Here is a 21,715-nt window from a genome sequence, read left to right as displayed (position 1 = left end):
CAAGAATGGAATTTATAGCCATCTACATTTTGCAAGGTTCAGCTCCAACATCCATTGACCTTACTCTTTGAAGCTGCTGGAAATTTAGATATAAGACTATGTACAAATTTATCTGGGCAATGGTGAATTTAAGGGAAGGTGTAGCATTTTGAGAATAATTAAAAGTGGGACCAATATTATACATTTAATGCTTTCTTCATTTTTAATCACACCTATAAATCTTTCAAAACAAGTTCCCCAAATAAAAGTGTAAATTGTACACAGGCAGAAGCACAAAGCTTTTAATAATGTGGCAATGGGACCCTGTAGTTCTTCAGATGTTGCTGAACACTGACTCCCAACATTTGTTTCCTCTGGCCATATTGGCTGAGCCGCTGGAGGATTGCAACATGTGACAGTAACAGATTCTAGACGACATTTAGGAAATGAGCCACAAAAATTACCAGGTAACTTCATGCATAATTAGTTAGATGTTTGTCCAGGGGATTCTACATCCAGATAAATATATGTGGGGTTTCAAATTTAAGGCATAGTCCAACATGAAGGAGAGGCTGCCACATGAGGCACTGAATTCTCCTTTGCTAGTCTTCAGAAGCTGAATGGCCATCTGTCAGAGATAATCTACACTGTGATGGAGTTAAATGAAAGGGCCTCCCTGGCTGCTTCTGACTTTAGGATTCTTGAAATGTTTGCTAACATCTAAGTGAAAATACATTACAAGTAAACACATTCTTTCATGAGTTGCATATAAGATATAAGGCTTTCATAAGGTCAGATAAGCAGTAGGCTACAGCATGAATATCAAATTCTAAAAGAAGTGATATCCAACAGTTAATGTAATATGTTTCATCTCTCCTGTACTAAATTAATACCCAGGGTCCAGTGGCTTCATTTGCTGATGCCTCAAAACGGTGATTCTAAAGGCCGGGCCTTGGCTCAGATTTTAATTGTTCTTTATCTATCCATTAAAGCTTGGGAAGAATAGCCAAGGCAATCATTTGAAAATAATGTTTTGCAATGTGTCATTTTCCAGGTCTGCTGAACTATAACATTTTCCATCCCAAACAGTGTAGTTTTCTTCTTCACACTGAAAAGATGGCTTAAAATAACCAGTGCCATTTGTACTTTAACCTAAACTTTGCAAACATAGTGCTTATTTAGACAATTTCCAGACTCCCCCAAGTGGATAACACAGAAATGCAGTTTAGAACAGATTGTGAAAATAAGAATTCTCCAATAAGTCATTATGCATATGATTTTATGCTCTAACTCCGTGGCAAACCTATGGCACGTGTGCTGGAAGTGGCACACAGAGCCACTTCTGCCGGCACGCAAGAGGTCACCCAGAAGAGCCCCACTGTGCATGTGCACGCATGGCCCGCCCAACAGCTGATTGTCGGTTATCTGGCGTGCATATGTGGGGGGACTGGAGACATGCATGCATGCGCAGAGATGTGTGGGCTGCATGGGGGGGTCTTGCGCACATGTACAAAGGCACGCAGTGCAAGTAGGATCGTGGGCGCATGCGCAGACACATGATGCATGAGGAGGGTCATGTGCACATGTGTATGGGGTGTGTGGAGCCCCCCCGCACACATTGCCTTCTGGCTGCTGGCATGCGAGTGCACATGCACAAGTGTGCATGCAATTTTCGGCACGGGAGCCCAAAAAGGTTAGCCACCACTGTTCTAAACTTTCTCTGCTCCACCTCACATCTAAGACATCTCTGGTAACCTTCTCAGATAAAACCTTGGGAAGGAGGAGGAGGGTTGCCTACACTCTTCTTAGGACCAGGGACAATTTGCTTCTGTAGCACCAACACATGACAAAGGAGTAACTTTTTCATTTCAAAGCCTAATTCAGAAATAATGAACATAAGAGTTTATTTTTTAAAAAATAGATGTCATAAAATTTTATTGACTTTGATTATGTGCCATTAAATTGGGGTAGAATTTTAGCAATCACAAATAAATCTGCAGGATCATCTGTCTCCAACCTGGTTCTTTGGATCTTAGAATATTGCACCCTTTGCCATGGTAACCAAGTCCATCCATCTTCCTGCTATTTGTTCTTTTCTTCTCTTTCCTTCCATCTTTCCCAGAATTACAGCTTCTTTTAGAGAACTGCTAGATGTAGGACAAGTTGAGCCTGGTCATTTGTGACTTGAGTGAGAATTCTAGATTGATTCACTCAATGATCCATTTGTTTCTTTGCCTGGTGATCCATAATGTTTTCACGTAACTTCACCACAATGAAATTGAAAGATATCAATATTCTATCTAGTTTGTTCACAGTCCAACTTTTGCTTAACATATTTATATAAATATATAAACATATACATGTACATATAAACAAACACATACACACTCATACATATACCAATAGTTAAACTATATAAATGTCCATTCAAAGCTAAGGTATTCACTCACAAATCTTCACATTAAAAATTCATGCTTAAACCTCTGTAGATGAGTCTTCAAAGCATACCATACTATGCTTAGTGTAATCATGGTTCATTAAACAAGCTATAGCCAGAATATTGTACTGAATCATAAAGTATAAATAGATTAACTACATTAAGACTAATCATACAATTACATGAAAGTTTTTTTTCATATATGAACCCAGATTAGTTTACACTTGATTTCAGCTATACATATCTCCCATGTTATCCTTTTTAATGAAATATACTTGTTAGGGTAAGAAGAAGATATTCTGGGATATCACCAACTGTGATACAGTTGTAGATATTATAATCCAAAACATGATGGAACTTAGGTTGACCATTCTTTTATTAGACTGTGAATGTATTAGGACTTATCCACAAATGCATAGGATTACAGGGGATTGTCATGGCTGATTTGAAAACCAGTATTCTGATATGCGACAACCCTACAAACTGCATAAAATACAGTACAGCTTAGAAGACCTTTTAATTTCTCACAGATTGATGTATATAAACAATAGCCTCCTAACCAAGTGATACTATAATATTTTCACTATATTGTGTGAAATGGATTGCTTCAGAAATAATATTGTAAAACACAGAGTGAGCTTGAGCCTCCCACCTGTTTTGAATTATAACTCCCTTAGAGTCCAGCTTCAGTGACTAGAAACCGTAAAAGTTGTGTTCCAAACCACAAATTCACCTACTCCTCTTATAAGGAATAAAAACTGGATTCACAGAAATTATTCTGCCCCATAACATCATCCATTTAATTTACAAATTATATAAACCCAGTTGTTGATAATATAAATCATGTAAGTGGTTAGCAGTTAGAATCACAATATCCAGTTAACTGCATTTTCTCAATCATACTAGGTTAAATAACAAAAGTTTACTACAATCTACCACTACCAGCTAACTATGTTCTTGCATGTAAACTATTTTTTTTTTAGAATTGGTTCTTAACATCAACAATTTACTTCTGAATGTATTTAAATTCTGAATTTAATTTATAATTTCCACTTTAGCGTTATACTTTATTTTAATTCTATGCCAATCTTGAAAAAGGATTTCCCCCTCATTATCCACTCTCAAACACCAGCACCTAGTTCATACAGCAGTGCATCACAATGCAAGCGAAGTGTGATAAGGGTGCAAAGAGACTCCAGACAACTGTCTTGCACCCACGCGTTTTAAAGACGCCGGAGAGAGTCTGTAGCCATCCGCTTTAACCAATTATTAAGTCATCTTCAAGTTACAAAAAGGAAAAGGGAAAAAAAAGTTCTTCGTAAATCCATTGAAGAAGGCGCGGTCCCCAGGCTGTCGGCTGGCTGTTATCGATCCCTTTAAGTGCCTGCTAATGCCAATAAAGTACGCTCAACAGGGGCGGCAAGACAGATGAGGCGCTACTGGCAAGAAAAGGCACTTTTTCGCAAAGCGAGCTCCGGCGAGCAGAACTTGTTATAGACTCGAGAAGCGGACCATTAAGGGTTAACCCGGAGGAGGAGGCGGTACGAGTCGGGGGCGGGGAAAGGAGGGCGCTGAAGGGGGCGGGGCGGGGAAACCCTATAAAAGAAGCCGGCGTGTGCGCGCGGTTGTGCTTTAAGTGAATGGGGTTGCAGCGTTAAACTGTAAGCCTGTTCCCGTGCGAATTGAGTTACCTCCCACCTCATCTATGAATGTATCTCGCGCTTCCTGGGACTGCCCCGCCCTCAGTTAGCTGTGACATTTGGCTCTCGAGGGTTGAGATTTGACGTGAGGCGAACTCGTCAGGCGACGGTGTGAGGGGAGCGGACCCTAAAATAAATAAATAAATAAATAAATAAACCCGGGAACCACAGCCTTTTCAATGGTAATTTCCTCCAACAGGGTGGCCCCAAGATGTGCCGCACTACAGTCTCTCTCTCCCCCACACTCTCTCTCATCTCTCTCTCGCTAGTCCACCCGAGTCTTGGGATGGTGGAAGTTCCTTTCCAGCACATTTCGCTGCTTCTTTTTTTAAATTTCTTCCCCCAAAAGGCATTTCTTGTCGCAATTCTCCGAACAGGCAGTTTTGAGAGAAAACGCGCTGTAACTGTCTCAGCGTTCGGTTGTCAGATAGACGGCCTCAGAACGGAGAGGCTCCATGTTGCTTTCGGGGATTATTATTTTTTTAAATCCCTCTTCCTCAGATCTCCATCGGAGCAGCTTCCTCCTTGTGCAAAAAAAAAAAAAAAAAAAAAAAAAAAAAATTCCTTCACAGTCTCACAAACCCTCGAAAAGGGACCCGGTGCGGCTTTTCCCCGAGCGAAGAACTGGCAGGAGAGCTGCCCCCGCTTCCCCCGTTCAAAGGGAAGGGAGCAGCTGCGAATGTCACTTCCCTGGAAAAGGGGGATTCGCTGCCGCGGAGGGAAAGGCTTCCCTCCGCCAGCCAGTCAAAGACAAACGGTCGCCTTTCCCTTCTGTTCTGGGGGAGGGAAGCTGAACGCCACCTTCCTTTTTATACCTGGGCAACGGCGGCAGCCCCTGCTACGATAGGGATGCCGGTCCTCTCTCCGTTTCCCGCCCTGTGATTGCTCTTTCCCTTGGAGCGCTTGAGAATCCTGTGTGTGTGTGGGGGGGGGTCTGAGAAAAGGGGGAGGAGACGGCAGCGTGTGACAGATGCACTTTCCTGACAGCTCCCAGCTCAGCCTAGTGGCTCCCTGCCATTGGCTCAGTGCAATGGAGCGGCAAGGCTGTGCGCTATAATAGCGCCATGCCTGCGAGAGGCAGCAGCTCAGACTCCTCCAGCGAAGCCCGGGAAAGCTGCTGCTAATGCTGCTGCCGCCGCCCCCCTTCTTCCTTTGGCTGTTGCCCGCTCTGCGCTGACGGAAAGAGACTGTGATGAATGCCCGCCGGCTCTTGCTGTAGCTAAGCTTGCCCGGCCGCTCGATCTGGCTCCCCACCTTGAGAGATAGAGAAAAGAAAGGGAGAGTTAGGCTGCTGCTGCTGCTGCTGCTGCTGCGATTATCGCCGCTTTACTTGGAGACAACAGCCGGAGGGAGAGCAGTATATGCTTCTGTGTATAGCTTGGTTATTCCCCGGATCAACCAGCTCCTTCGCCTCTTCCTGGTCTCAGCCAAGCCGGCCAGTCCAATCATCTACCCCACTCCCGACGCCTTGCAGCCTGTGCCTGGTCTGGAGCCTTCGGGGTGTATGGAAACGGCGGCAGTCCGCGAGGCCGCTGCTCCATGGAGTGTTATTACATTGTCATCAGCTCCGCGCATCTCAGCAATGGGCACTTTCGCAACATCAAGGGAGTTTTCCGAGGTCCCCTCAGCAAAAACGGCAACAAAACTCTGGTAAGGTGTTTGTGTCCTTCCCTTCCCTCCGTTTATCCCCCCCCCCTCTCTTTATCTCCCCACACCCAGTTCCCCGCCGCCCCCTTTCATCCTTTACATCTTCAGTCTGGAGTATTCAGCACTCCGGAAAGCTGGACAGTTCAAAGCGGTGCGCTTTCCTCGAGAGAGTCCGGGTCGGTTTCTTGGAGATTTCTTTTTCTTTTCCCCAAAGCGCGCGCGCGCACACACACACACACACACACAAGGAGAAGAAAATTGTTAGTTTGTACCCGGGTTTTCCTCTCGGATTCTTTCTGTTTCTATAGATCCTTTCTCGATAGCACTTTGATTTGGGGCTAGGTGTAAGATAATCCAGTGGACTCTTAAATGGCGTTGAAAGAAACACTTAGTCCATTCGTGCCCTCCTTACTCCTCAAAGGTAGAGTGCTGAACAAGCTGTAAAAGCTCTCAGATGGAAAAGATCTGGCATTCTGGGTTTACTTTGGTGAACATCAACATGGTCCAGTTTGGATTTAAGGGGTCAAAGTATTCAGAGAATAAAGGAAAATAACAAAACGAGTTTTGGGGCAGACGATTATTCAAGAATTAGGATGGGTGGAAATTCAAAACGTTCTCTTTTTTTCTTTTTTCTTTTCATGGCTGGTCAGGATGGGAAGATTTAAGAACTGTTCCCATATTTTCTCACAAGGGAATTATGTTGATATTTGTTAATGTGCTTTTAGGACTCTGCTTCCACATCCTCTTATTAGACAGTCATTCTTTATAAACTATAGTGGGACTTCTGAGTGCATGTAATGTAATAAGACCATTGGTTTCACTCTCTTGAGATGGCCTGAAATCAGAATGGATGGGACCACAATTTAAATGGGAGGCTGGGGTTATATTCATGTTGCCAACTAAGTTACTTTGAATGTTCTTGGAAGTGTCCAGAACAATTGCAATTAGAGAAAAAAATCTTATATATATATAAAACCTTTAGAAGTTCCATAATGCTGGTACAGATTTTGAAAGTAAGGTAGATGGTTTTGCTTTCTCATCACCTTTTCATTCTGAAAGTTTCTATAATAACAAACTATAGGGAAACTCAATGTATATCTCACTTACAGGAAGGTTCCTATAAAATTTATTAATATTTACTGTATAAATACAATGATTAAGAAAGTGTGTGGTAAATTCTAAATAATTATGAATAATATTAAAAAGTTTTGTGTGCATCTCTTTGACATATATGGTTTTCTGCACCCTAAACATTTCAAATTCTTTCCAGAAATGTTATCTACTTTAAATTATCTTTCACTTATGTCTTATCAAATAGACAGAAATGACATCTGTAGGTATGTGTATGCATGCACGTATGTATTAATTAATCAAAACTAAATGGTACAAAACTTGACAAATTGACCATTAATTTTTAAGAGAAGTAATGGCAGGAATGATCCAGTATTTATATTTTGCTGCATTTTGTAATTCTCTACCTAACTCCATTTAGACTATGCCAAACTTGACCATTCAATGAAAGTACATGTTTTGTACAGTTCACTCCATCTCTTTATGGTTGCTATTATCCTATACATAATGATTAAACAGGAGGCCCCTATAAAGTCAGTGGTTAGTATCTCCTAGTAAATGTTCCAAGGTTAAGGTGAGCTCAACTCAAAATATGTATTGAAAAATTCAATAGAGGATGAACTACTGTGATTGTTATTTTGATCAACATATGGAAATTATACTTAATATAACAGTGGAGGTTTATACCATTAAGCTGACATGTGTGTGGATGTTATTCTAAAAGTTATATCTGAATTCTTTTGAAATTTGTATAGTGTCACATAGATCACATTCTAAACACGTCTATTTTCTTCTGCAAAGCTAATGAAACTTCAGTATTCACTTTGCTTTGGGCTTGCTTTGGGCATAACTGGGAGCAATTTTATTTTAAATATATATTTAGCATATATTTAGAAATGAAATCAGTAATTGAATCCAGTAATATTATTTTCTGAATTTATCTAGGTTAATGCTTATATTTGACTTTGCATTGGATTTAAAAAGCTTAAAAGTTTATTGAAAGTAGTATAGCAAATTTTTGAAAGGTAACGGTAGTGAATTAATATAATCTAACGTTCTCAAAAAGAAGCAGAGAACAGATGTAATTTTATTTCACAGAGCTTAAAAGTGGTTAAAGTTATGGAATGCAGAAAATCTTATCAAGTATGAGGGATTTTCAGTGAGAAAAAATATATAAACTAGGTAACTTTGAGAACACATTGTTTCTTCTATTTTATATAGTAGAAAAAGTTTGGCTTCAAAAAAATTAAACCAAAATAAAAGTAGAAAACTTCCCCAATAAAGGAGAACATATGATGATATAATCTATTTTTTAAAAAATAAATGCCTACATTTGCTTATTAAAATAAGATAAAAGCTTTGTTGTTTTAGATAATTCATATTCCATGAGGCCTCATTTTAGAAGATGCTTTTTATTTCATGTGAGGAAGAAAAAAGAATGCCTCTTGAATCAGTCCTTCCATTCAGGGGATTGTTTACAAAAACTTTTATTAAAACAATTACAGATTTTAACATGCACTCTTATCAATATAGAGCAGGAGTCTCCAACCTTGGCAACTTTAAGACTTGTGGACTTCAAGTCCCAGAATTCCTTAGCCAGCTGGAATCCACAAGTCCACAAGTCTTAAAGTTGCCAAGGTTGGAGATCTCTGATATAGAGCACTATTTAAAAAAAGAAGAAGCATTGTTTAAAGATAAAATGGCTTTGAGTCAAGCTTGACTTCCAGTAACCACATCCATGATGTTTCTGACTCCAGTTGCTGTCAAAAATGAAGAATATGGTTTGAAATTGTACCCCTAAAATAGACTGCTAACCAGCATTAAAAACTCTAGGATAGTTTTAGGGAACACTTTTGTGATACGTGGATTATTTAGATAATTAGCCATTTTTTCAGAGTCTGTGAGGTAACTTCCATTACTAATGAATTTCAGGGCTTAGATTTTACCTGAAGGGATTAAGAAATTCCATTCCACTGTGCACATATTGTACAAGTGACTTGCTCAAGCAGAAATACTTCATGATATCTGCACAATATAATCAATTTTAAACTGTCAGCATCGCAACGTTTTGCTGGTCAGCATCACAAATCAATAGAAAATATCAATATTGGAAGCACTAGTGCTAGGCTTATGTTTTAAAGAATAGTTTGAAAGGTAAGGAAAGGGCTCTCAATAATTTGAAATGAAAGTTTATCTCTCCCCCCCTTTTCTTTCTCCTATCTCATATTTGTGCAATTTATTTCCTTGACCAAAAGGGGCCACTGCTGAGCAACTTATCCCCTGCTTTTCAGCTCACTTTTTCTTCTTTTAAGCAATGTTGCTCTCTGTGTTGTGGATCTTCAGAGTAAGACATGTAAAGGAATGTCTTTGAATGGCCAAATGATACTAGATTTAAAAACCCTCCACAAAGTTCAAGTATTACATAGCATCTTTCCCCCAATCCTATTGATAGAAAGAAGGGCACATGATGCTGGAATCGATGGGTAAGTCCTGAAAATATAGCAGTTGAACATTAAATTCCAAGGGTAAAACAAAATGTGCAAACATAGACATAACTATTTTTGAAATGCATAACATGAATACACAAGAATTTCAGTTCTCATAGGAGATAGACATGTTTGTATGAAGTGGTTGAGGTGGTTGCAAGGCAGAGAACAAAGAAGCCGGCTGTGTAAGAGACAATATCTGTAAGATTAATATGAAAGACATTTGAGATTTTTTTTTAAAAAAAAACTGGTTTCAGAAAATGACATTTAAGTCCTGCATTAAAAAAGCAATAGAGCTGAAAGAAAAAACTTAGAAAAAAAAGAATAAGCTGATAGAAGTCAAATTTCTAAGAGCTCCATATTATATGTTTACTCAGAAGCAAATATTGATTTCAGTGAGATGTCTTGATAAATGGGAATAGGTTTGCAGTCTAAAAGAGTATAACATTATATGCAAACTTTAGGATGTAGATAGTTTTGTATTATAAAACTAGAGTTCTGTATCCATGTAACTTAGCAGGAAAGAGCAAGGAATGGGAGGAGATCTCCCCTAAATAACCTTGCTATTTACTGTGTTGCTATTGCTATTGACACTGTCTGTATACACAACCAAGGTATTGCAATGGGGACAAATGTGCCACACTCCTCATCAAATGGGGGAAAATAGTGAAATCTATTGCAAAGTTCAGCTTTATTTGAAAGAGACTACATTCTGCGACAATACCTTTAACACCATTCAAGCATCAACGTCTGCCCATCTGAGGTTTTTGGGAAAGACTCAATAGGTGGATAAAAATGCCAAATCCAACCTAAACATCTGGCTAACTGTGTAACCAACCATAAATATCCCTCCCCCAACTAAATAATAGTTATAAATGTGTCAAGAGATACCATTTTATAGAACCTTCCAAAACTTAAACTGTTTGCAAAGGGTGATTTATAAAATAGAAAAATGTATGACATGGAATAGAATTTGTGAAGAGAGCAATCAGAGTCAGAAAATCTGTAGAGATTCTCAGTCATCCAGATCATGGTTGTCTCAAAGGTGCTTTTTTCAGGAGGCAACTAGACTGCCTTGTTTTTTTTCTTTTGAAGATGTTTTGCTTCTCATCCAAGAAGCTTCTTCAGCTCCTTCAATTCCCCACTGTCCTGTCAGAACTGAAGAAGCTTCTTGGATGAGAAGTAAAATGTCTTCAAAAGAAAAAAACAAGAAAATCCTCCTAAAAAACCGTCAGAGTAACTGGACTTTTAAAAAGTTTCAAAACTCTTCCTCACCACGCTCTATAGCTGTCCATTAATAGGGTAGAAAGTTTAAAAACGTCAAATTTGGGCTAGCAATCTCAGATTTCCCTGTTTCCCATTTTTCCTTCTAACTGAAATTACTAAGCTCTGAAGTTAGACATTTCTGCATTCAGGACCAGGGCTTTTGTTGTAGAATAGTGTCCTTTTATAAGGAAAACATTCTAAGAGCTATTAATTAATTCCTTGGAAATTTCAGTTAGGATTGTTTGGCAGCCTTAGTACTTGTCTTTTTTTTTTTTTAAGATTCAATGAACTAAAATGGTGGTAATATTTAAAACTTCTTGTATCTTCCATCATTTGCCAATACCCACTCGTAATAGACTTTCTTAAAAGATTTAAGGATAGCTACAAAAATGTCTTGAAAGCTCTTATAGTCCAATTTTGCAATAGTTATTCCAGGTTTCATAGTAAAATTATGTGGCCATGGTGTATCTAAGTATATTAAAGTAGGATAAATATGCTTGTTAGTGCATGTGTAAGAAAAACAGTGCATTTCTGTGCTTATTGTTTATACATATTGTTGCACAGATTCAACCTATTTCTTGACAGCAAACTTGTCTCTTCAAGTACAATCATCCAGACTTGTTAACTTGCTTGTAAAATCTGGCTGTCATTGAGAAGCACTGATCAGGATGTGGCAATTACAACAGCAGTTTTTGGACTATGTTATATAGAAAACATAAAGACCCTTGAGAATTGAAGAACAAGTTGACCATTCAGCCAATCATATTTTCAGTTTGTTGTCTTTAATGGTTTAAGTGGGTAAGTTGCTTATGAAATACGATGTTGTTTTCTTCACCAGAACTGAACTCAGCAGACAATATAATGTTTATTCTTTTGTCCAATATTGTTTTACTTAGTTGTACCCTTTGCTCTGAAGATTGTCTTATGGCCTCCCAGATAGTACTGAACTCCAGTGTCCAACAACTTTAACCAACATTGTCAGTAACTCGTATAAGGTCCATGTTCTCCATCTCTACTTTAAATCCTCCAAGGATTAAAAATAAGTTATAGAAATAACAAGGAAAGTTTTCCTTGAAATCATTTTTAAAAACATGTTTATTCCATTGTATGTTCATAAATATTTCTGCTGATGCTTATTGCAGACTGCATACATTTAAAGTAAGTTCCACAAATGTCCACATATAATTCTTTCCAACATTGCTCTTATCTGAATAGTATTAAACATTAGTGACTGACTTTAAGAGCAGTCCAGTTAGATAAATGCAACATATTTTTGCCAATTTACAGAATGCATGGCATATGCATAAACCAATTTTGCTGCTGCTAGAAGGGTATCTCCGGCAACCAGTGAGGCTGGATTGAAGAAACATATTGCTTTTTGGTATCTGTTGGAGGTGGAAGTGAAAACCTTATGGAGTGTCAGCATATGTTGTTGGCAGCACAGTATGCAGTGTGATAAGGGGAAAGAACATAACACACTTTATGCTGACTGATTATTTCTTAACTGTTAATACAGATTTTGTGGAATTCCCATTTCTTCAGCCCTCTATGTATCATATATCAGGCTGAGGAAAATGTGTTTTAATAAAAATGTTTATACCGTACTTATTAGACTAGGGTAGGGAGAAATTTGAAAAAAGGAAAAAAAAAAATAGAAAAGGAGTCAATATATCTTTTTCCAGAAAATCCTGACACCTAAAATTCTTTGGATACTGAGGGTTTTAATTCTAATTAAACTTGCATATAGTGTCATCTTTTTATTTTAAAAACAGTTTTTATGATACTTAGAGCTTTATAAAATAGAATCTTACATGGATTCATATTTAAATATGTCCATAATCCAAATATAAATCTAACATTGTGTAAAAGGTACCGTTGATTTTGTTTCTCCATCCTGGCTGTGCCTGAATCATATAGAAAAACAGCATAAAGAAAAAAGCATAAATAATACAGTAGCATAAGATCTTTTTGGTTTCATGTATGTTTTTTTTTTTTTAATTATAACAGATAATATTTTTTTAAAAATATAGTCATTTCAGATTTCAGTATGAGTAAATAAAAGGAAATGCTAGCTTGAATATGTAGCTCCCTGTGCCAAAGGAGAAAGACTTGGATTTCTGCATTCACCTTGAAGGTGTAAATTAAGTACAATGACATGAAATTGGCAGAGAGATGCTTCATAAAGTAGAAGGAAATTTAGCTTGGTCATCAAAGTTATTCAAAATAATTCTGGCTTTGTCTTAATGAAGTCTACTTAGTGATACTTTCTCAATATTTTTATTGCTCTAAGATTCATGAAATTAATAACTTTTGTAAAATTAACAACTGTATTAATTTCATTTTTAGTTTAGGGCAGCTATTTAAAAAAAAAAAGCCCAGCAGCAACTAACAGCAGATGGAGGAGAGGAATATGATCTGAAGGAAGAGCAGGAAAGTCCATTGATCTGCTGACTTCAAAGGAAAAAAATAATTAATGGGATTTCCAATACATACTGTATACCGATAATACTAATCCAATTCAGGTAGTAGATAGTTTTGTGTATAGGAACTGCTTCTCATATGGGTATCCCCAGTTCAGTATAGAAATCTCCGATGGAAGATGGACCATCCTGGTCTGAATCGGTTCTAAAGAGATAATTGAACAGCTTGTTATAGATTTGAGTCATGATTTCAAATTTCCCATCCCTACCCCCAACAACGGATTATTATAAAATAGGTAATCCTTACTTACATCAATTGATTTAGTGACTATTCAAAGTTGGAACAACACTGAAAAAAGCAATTTATGACCATTTTTCACACTTATGACCATGGCAATACCTCCATGGTCACAGGATCAAAATTCAGACACTTGGCAACTGACTCATATTTATAATGGTTGTAGGGCCCCGGGATCATATGATCACTTTTTTGTGACCTTCTGACAAGCAAAGTCAATGGGGAAGGCAAGATTCACTTAGCAACCATGTAACTAATTTAACAACTGCAGTGAATCACTTAACAACTGTGGCAAGAAAGGTTGAAAATAGGATAAAACTCATTAAACAATTATTTCACTTAGCAACTGAAATTTTGGGCTCAATTGTGGTGATAAGTTGAGGATTGCCTGTATTAACAATTGAAAGGGATTCATTCTAGCAGCACTATCCCCTTCATGCTGTGGGATGGAAGCTAAAGCAGAAATCATATTTGCCTAGAATAGATCAAGTTTACTAATTTATCACTGATGTGAAATTTAAATAAGAATTTCTCATTCTTACAATAATTCACTTTTGACCTTTTTTCATAACAATACAATGGTTAAGGAGACAAGCATCTTTCCAGATGGATCTTTCATTAACAATAAAACAAAAAACATTTCTTTTATTATCACATCACTTTTTAGTCACTGTTAGTTTTTCACTCCCTTGATTAAAAATAAACATTAAGAATTAATATAGACATTTTTCTTTTCTCTTTATACCTTGTCCATATCTGAAATCTTAATGAAGTGAAATCCAAAGTGATACATTTTCTGTACCCTTTTATTGTGTTGGATATAATTGGTAGTAATGTCTTGTATAGCAAAATAAGCAGTAGGTATGATTGTTTAAATGCTATGAGTCAGGGTCAAAGGTGAATGGTATATGCAGAAAGATTAACAATGAAAACAATCTAATTTAGATAGAACATTTTCCAGTGGCCGTTAATGAAGTGCACCAAGTCGTTTCTCCTTTGACCTCTTTTCATTCTTCATTTCTATCTTATCTTTGTGCTACAAAAGAAATTTTAGAGAGTTTCTTTCAGTGAAAGGGCAAGATAAATTAGAAGAGGACTTTAATTTAAAAAAAAAACAGAATAATGCATGCTTTTGATTACTGTCCTCTTGTGAAAAGGGTTTAGGACCCATGATAGATTTGCAGCTGTCAGTTATTTCCTGCTAAGAGGCTTATTGGTTCTAGAGACTTGTATAACATAGTTGGATGAGAAGTTGGAGTCTTGAGAGCCACTGTTGCATGCCATTTGGACCCACTACTTCATCAGGTGTGCAAATGTATAAAACTAATGATATATATACAAAAGGCACTTTTGTTTACTTCAGACTTTCTCTAGTCTGAAGCACACCCATCAGATGAAAGGATGTCCTACTGGTAGTATATAGGATGCTCTCCTCAAGGAGATCCTCGTATCTCTAAGCTATTGTTAACATTTTATCAGATAAAATATCTAGGGAGTTTCCTTTGTAACATTCATAACCTGTAACGTTTTATTCCAGAAATTCGATAGTCCAGTTTATAATAGCTGCTTGACATTCTGGGCTAGATCCATCACCCCAAAAATTCTTTTTTTTAAAAAAAATTTTTTTTATTGGTTTTTAAAACAAACATAAACAAACAAAACATAAAAACATCAAGTCATCTTCCATATATATACATACAGTGTGCCGGTTGGTTTACAAATTGCTTTGTGCTTCCATTTCATAATCTTCAATTATAATTACATTGTATATAATCTCGTATTTTCAATCAAATATTAAATACATTAATATCATTATTAATCAATCATTTGACTATACTTTTATTCATTCATGTTTTACAAAATGATAATATTTTACTTAATTTGTTTTATGACAATTCATATTATCATCCCAGATCTATCCTAGAATTATTTTGTAGATATAATAAGAAAAAAATACATCTGTATATATTTATTATTTTCTAAAAGTCTACATATTTCATTACTATATTTTATTATCTAACCATTGATAGAATAGATCCCAAATTTTATAAAATTGTTTATCCTCTTGTTCTCTAATTTCAAATGTCAATCTACTCATTTCAGCACATTCCAATATTTTCTTAATGATTTCCTCCTGTGATGGTATTTTCTCATTTTTCCAGTTTTTAGCAAATACAATCCACCGCTGTTAATACATTTACAATCAGGTATTTCAAGTCTTTACTATATATTTCAGGTAAAATTCCCAATAAAAATATCTCTGGTTTCAAATCTATATGTTTTTTTGTCATTTTTTCCAACCACGTGTGGATTTTAGTCCAGTATTTTTTAACATCCGCACAAGTCCACCACATATGGTAATATGAGCCAGGTGTCTGATGACATTTCTAACATTTTTCAGATTTATTCTTGAACATTCTTGCTATTCTTGTCGGGGGAAAATGCCACCTGTAAAACATCTTATACAAATTTTCTTTATATGCTATTGACATTGTCATTTTATAATTTTGAGACCACAATTTTTGCCATTTCTCTAAATCAATCCCATATCCAAAATTCTTCCCCCAAGCAATCATAGTTTCTTTAACTTGTTCTTCTTCTAGTTTAGTTTCTAATAAATATCCATACAATTTTTTAATTACCTTTTCATCAGTACCTGTCAAAATCTTATCTAAGTCAGTCAGTTTATCATAGAAACCTTCTGTTTTAGAATCTTTATCATACCTTGAATGTATTTGCACATATGAAAACCAATTCATCTTTATACCTTGTTCCTCTAGTTTTTGTATAGATTTAAGTTCACCCTTTTCATTCAATATTTCACCATATCTAACTGTTTGTTCCTTTTTGTATATTATAGGATAAAAAAATGCTTCAATAGTCGATAGCCAGACTGGAATTTTCAAATAACATTGTCTTTTAATCTTTTCCCAGTTTAACCACAGAGACTCCCAAATATAATGTCTTCTAAAATACCCCTGTGTTTTAGTTCCTTTATACCATAGAAAAGCATGCCACCCCAACAACAGATCATGTCCTTCTAATGTCAACAATCTAGTATTTCTTAATGTTATCCATTCCTTAACCCACATCAAATTTGTAACTTGGTAATACAACTCCCAACTAGGCAAACCAAATCCTCTTCTTATTCTAGCATCTTGAAAAAGTTTACATTTTATTCTCACTTTCTTACCTTGCCATATATATTTCAACACAATTTTATTTAAATCTTCAACGTAGTCTTTTCCAAGCCTAATTGGAATTGTTTGAAACAAATATAAAATTCTGGGTAATATATTCATCTTGATTGTTGATATTCTCCCTATTAATGACAGTTGTAAATTTTCCCATTTCGCCAAATCTAGCACAATCTGCTGTTTAAGTTTGATATAATTATTCTCTTTTAGTGTACTGCATCTTGCTGTCGAGTATATCCCCAAGTACTTGATCTTATTCATAACCTGAATTTTCAACAGGTCTGCCAGTTCTTCCTTTTGTTTTGATAGCATATTCTTTGTCAAGATCTTTGTCTTATCTTTATTTATTTTCAAACCAGCCACCTTTCCATATGTCTCTATCTTTTCTATCAATTTTGATGCTGTTTCTAGTGGGTCTTCTAAGATGAAAACCAGATCATCTGCAAATGCTTGCAACTTAAATTCTTCCTTTTTAATTTTCATCCCTTTTATATTCTTTTCATCTCTAATACTTCTATTTAGCATTTCCAAAGTTAACAAAAACAACAGAGGTGATAGTGGGCACCCTTGTCTTGTTCCTTTTCTTATATCGATAGAGTCTTGTTCCTTTTCTTATATCGATAGAGTCTGTCAGTTCTCCCTCTATCATTACCTTTGCCATTTGCTTATGATATATAGCTCCTATTGCTTGAATAAATTTTCTAGCAAAGCCCATCTGTTCCAGCAGTAATAATATGAATTGCCAATTCACATTATCAAATGCCTTCTGTGCATCTAGAAATATCAGAGCCATTTGTTTTTCAGGATGTGCCCTGTAGTATTCCAAAGTGTCCAAGATTACTCTCATGTTGTCTTTAATTTGTCTCTTTGGCAGAAATCCATTTTGATCAGGATGGATAAAATTGTTTAAGTATTTTTTAAGTCTTTCTGCCAATATTGAAGCAAAAATTTTATAATCTGCATTTAGTAAGGAAATAGGTCTATAGTTCTTGATTTGTAATGGATCGGCCTCCTCTTTTGGGACAAGTGTGATATAAGCATCTGACCATGATTTATGTATCTTCTTCTTTAACATAACTTCTTGCGATGGAAAATTCAATGATTCTTGTAATGTTTTGTTTCACCCCCAAAGTTCTTGAAGTACAGTATGATAAAAAAGAGGCAAGCTAGAGAACACTGTGTTTGGGTTTAAATAGTGAAATAATAAAACAAACTCAGTAACAGACCCATGATTTGAAGAGGGGAATTCTGAACTAAAATAGATTGAAGCATTCAAGTTTTACTTATTTGCTGAAGTCTGCTCATTTGCACTTAGTGCTGGAAATTACTTTTTGACATGATGATATTTTAATGTGAATACAGTACTAAAATAAAGAAGATATTTGCTTTACCCTCTGATCAGACTAACTTGAGAGGGAGGAAGGTATTGCTGCAAGTAAAGTCAACTTTCAGAAAGTTGCTGATGATGAAAGCTTAGAAATACATTTTGGTTCATTAGGGATTGCTCAAAGAAGAGTAATATTCTTTTGCCCCTTGGATACTGCTGGAAATTATAGACCCATAATTCTAAAGTTGTTCATACTAATTTCTTAGTAAATTGATTCAATTGCCTTGTGAATTATAAATTTTAAGCATACCAAGGAAAATTTCACATCAGGTTTTAATCTCAGAATTAAAAATTGTCACCTGACATGTGACTCTGGTCCTCCAGTAGGTTTTGTAATTAATAAAAATGTCTCAATGTGGCTTCATTTAACTAAACTTTTACTAAACTGTTTTAAAGCAATAATAAATGCACACCTTTTATTTCTGCAATTGTTAAGTAATTTTGATTAAAACATCACACACAAACAAAATTACACACACACACATACACACTTTTGTAGGTGTGTATGGCTTTTGAGAGTTTCCAGGGCATGCTTAGGAACTTCTTAACAATTTGGTAAGCATTTTCATGTTCATCTGGTTCATCTTTGGAACAGACTACCCAAAACTTGATTGTGAGACCTTATTCTGATTGCTGATACCAGGAAACATTTTAGTTTTCCTAGAATGAAATTGAGAAGATTGTTGGAACAATTGTGATCAAAAGTGATTATGAATCAGCACTGCTATGTGTTTAGGCTGAAACCTAAGTCAATAGCAATAACAGCAGAGAAGTAAGTGGCTGTTCTTCTAAACATGTAATGTACTTGTGGATTTCTGGCATGTTCCACTGATCCAAACTCAGTGAGGAAGGATGTGGGATAAGAAGACTTCTAGATGATTTTGTGGGTTTCCCTTGCAGATTTGTATTTGATCTAGTTGGGATTTAGGCCCAGTTTTGGAGCAGAAACTTCATTGGTCACTGCTAGATGATCTTCACTGAGACCTGGAATGGAAGACTTCTCTCTCTAAAAGAGTTGGGTATCCTATATTTACAACTTTTGCTTTTGGGAGGAGTGGCTGAGGCAGATTTTGATTGAACAGGTATATCAATTATGGATCTATTTAAACTAGAAGGCATTTTGACTGATTCATGCTCTCATCGTAATACAATTGAATTAGTGCCCCACTGTATACAGGATTGATTCAAAAGCTGCAGCTGCTACCAATATGGTGGTCATACTGCTAACTGGGGAAACTCACTATTACAGAATTATGTTCATCCTGAGGTCGTTGCATCGGTTATCAGTTCCAATTCCAAGGGTTTGTTATCTATATAGAGCACTGTATGGCATCACACTTGGATATATCAGGGATTGCCTTGCTAAATATTATTCCACCCATCTGGTTAGAATATTGCAGTTAGTGCCGAAAGAGTGGTGGGCCAAAAGGTAGTGCTTTTCTGTAGTACCCCTGACAAAAAATCCAAGCTCATCTGTATTACAACCAGAGGCCAACCATGCAAATTGTTTACAAACAGAATTAAAATTCCTAATAGTAATTAGTGCACTCTTATTAAAATCAGCTTAAATATAATTCACCAGCATGGCACCAAATTATAGTAGTTTATGTAGCTGTTATCTTCTCTCTAATTTTACAAGCTATTACATAAAATGTTTGCCACATTGAGGATAATTTCCTCATCTGTAGCAAATAAAAGTACAAAAGAATAAAACAGACCTGAGTGTCCTTAAGGTGTTGACTGAATTGGAGAAATGTACTTTAATTAACTATCTTGATAGACATTACAAAATAAAAGTACAGCTTTTAGTTTCTCCCAGTGCATAAGAGACACATGCTGCATGTAATATAATTATGTGTAGCCAGTAGAACTACCAGTGGTAGTTCTCAGCTAGAAACAGTGTCCAAATTAATACCAGTTGCATGTCAGTTTCAGATATTCTTTCACAAGTGCTACATTTTTTTCTCTACACTATTTTAAAAATGTAACGTCTGAAGAGGGATTTTCTCTCTTTGCTTAAAAAATAACAACCCAGGGCTATTTTTGTTATCTAGCTTCTACAGTCTTTACAACAACCAGCTTGTCTAAATCCAGAGAAATGAAACAACTCTTTGTTTAGTTCAGACATAAGGTATATTAGGGATCCTCACTGAGGCCTACTGGAGACATTTGGAATGTTTGATAATAGGGAATGATGCGAATGCTCTCACATTCACAAAATGACTTCTATCGAAACATAATCAACTAATCACTTACTCTTTTAGCCTTAGAAAGGAGGCACTGGCAATCTCCTTTTAAAAAAGCTTTCTGACAAAACCCTGCAGTATTTCAGTATTAATCCATTTAAGAGCCCCAAATCACAGCCAAGAAAACAAATGGATCATTGAACAAATCAATCCAGAGTTCTCACTTGGGGCATTAGTGTCCAACCTCAAATTATCCCACTGCAGACATACCATGTAAAGATCTAGCTCTCTGAAAAAGGCTCTAATGCTGGAAAAAGTGGAAGGAAAGAGAACATAAGGATGACCAGAAGCAAGATGGACAGACTCAGTTACAGTTACAGTTACGGGGGTGATGAATGAATGAAAGATTAGGTGAGGGATAGATCATCATGGAGAAAATCAATCTATGTGGTCGCTAACAGAATAACAGAGCTGGAAGGGATCTTTAAGGTCTTCTAGTTCAACCCCCCACTCAAGCAGACACCCTATACTATTTCAGATAAATGGCCATCCAATATCTTCTCAAAAGCCTCTAGTGATGGAGCACCTACAACTTCTGAAGGCAAGCTGTTCCTCTAGTTAATTGTTCTTATTGTCAAAAAATTTCTCCTTAGTTCCAGGTTGTTTCTATCTTTGATTAGTTTCCATACATTGGTTCTTGTCTTGCCTTCTGGTGCTTTGGAGAATAGTTTGACCCCCTCTTCTTTGTGGCAGCCCCTTAAATACTGGAACAGTGCTATCATGTCACCCCCAGTCCTTCTTTTCACTAGGCTATCCATACCCAATTCCTGCAGCCTCTAGTCAAAAGTAACTTGACAGCAGACAATCAATTTTCTCAGGAACCCAAAATGGCGTACATACTTCTCCCTCTTCCATATTTCCTCTCCTCACACAAAAAATATGTTGAGAGAGAGTGAATAGTCCAAAGTTCTCCCTGGAAGTTTTGAAAGTAGACTTAAACCTGGGTCTCCCTGATCTCAGTCTTATACATGCTACACATACTGCTCCAATTTCAATATAAAAAGAGACTGCTTATATCGAATTAACTCTCTTTATAGTTTATCTACAGTAAAAAAATTTTAAAATGTCCTGCATTTCTTATCTGTTTACAAAATCTTCATATTGGAGTAGATCTTTTCATTTATTTGAGCATTCTCTGAATTTCATGCTGAGAATAATAATGCCCTCTGAATTCTGTATTGCGCAACCCTGACTCAATTAGGGAAAGATGCATAGTATATAATTTATCTTGTGCATACGTACATTTTTTAAAACATAACGTTTTAAAATCTTCATTTTGTTTATTTTGTGATATTGCTCTGGGCTCTTCATACTTGTAAGACTCAAAATCAGCTGTAATCCTAAACAAAAAATATAACCTTCTTGGTTCTTTGGTCGAGCTGTGTTTTTATTCAGTTTTTATAATGTTGAGATTTATAAATATCTTCTGAAAATTGCCATCTGTCGCTCAGTCTGTATATTGTCAGCTTATCTTCTCTGTAACATCTTGTCAGATTTGTCTACATTCCTTGACCACCATTCAAATAGTGTCAGATATGCAAATATAGTTGCGCAAGTAGTGAAAACATGACTGCTACAAAT

At 36.4% G+C, this 21,715-nt stretch overlaps 1 protein-coding gene across 1 annotated transcript in view; it reads left to right on the top strand.

Moving 5' to 3' along the window:
- Positions 1–4,922: 4,922 nt before the first annotated feature.
- ZNF804A (zinc finger protein 804A) overlaps positions 4,923–21,715 on the top strand; it is a 254,028-nt gene continuing 237,235 nt past the window's right edge. The window contains exon 1 of the mRNA XM_026696720.2: positions 4,923–5,766. Coding sequence (XP_026552505.2) covers positions 5,656–5,766 — 111 coding nt within the window. The 5' untranslated portion in view covers positions 4,923–5,655. The remainder of the gene's footprint in view (positions 5,767–21,715) is intronic.

The sequence above is a fragment of the Pseudonaja textilis genome, chromosome 1, assembly GCF_049901715.1.
Source record: "Pseudonaja textilis isolate UNSWEBS1 chromosome 1, rPseTex1.2, whole genome shotgun sequence".
Classification (NCBI taxonomy): domain Eukaryota; kingdom Metazoa; phylum Chordata; class Lepidosauria; order Squamata; family Elapidae; genus Pseudonaja; species Pseudonaja textilis.
This window is presented reverse-complemented; position numbering and strand designations above follow the sequence as displayed.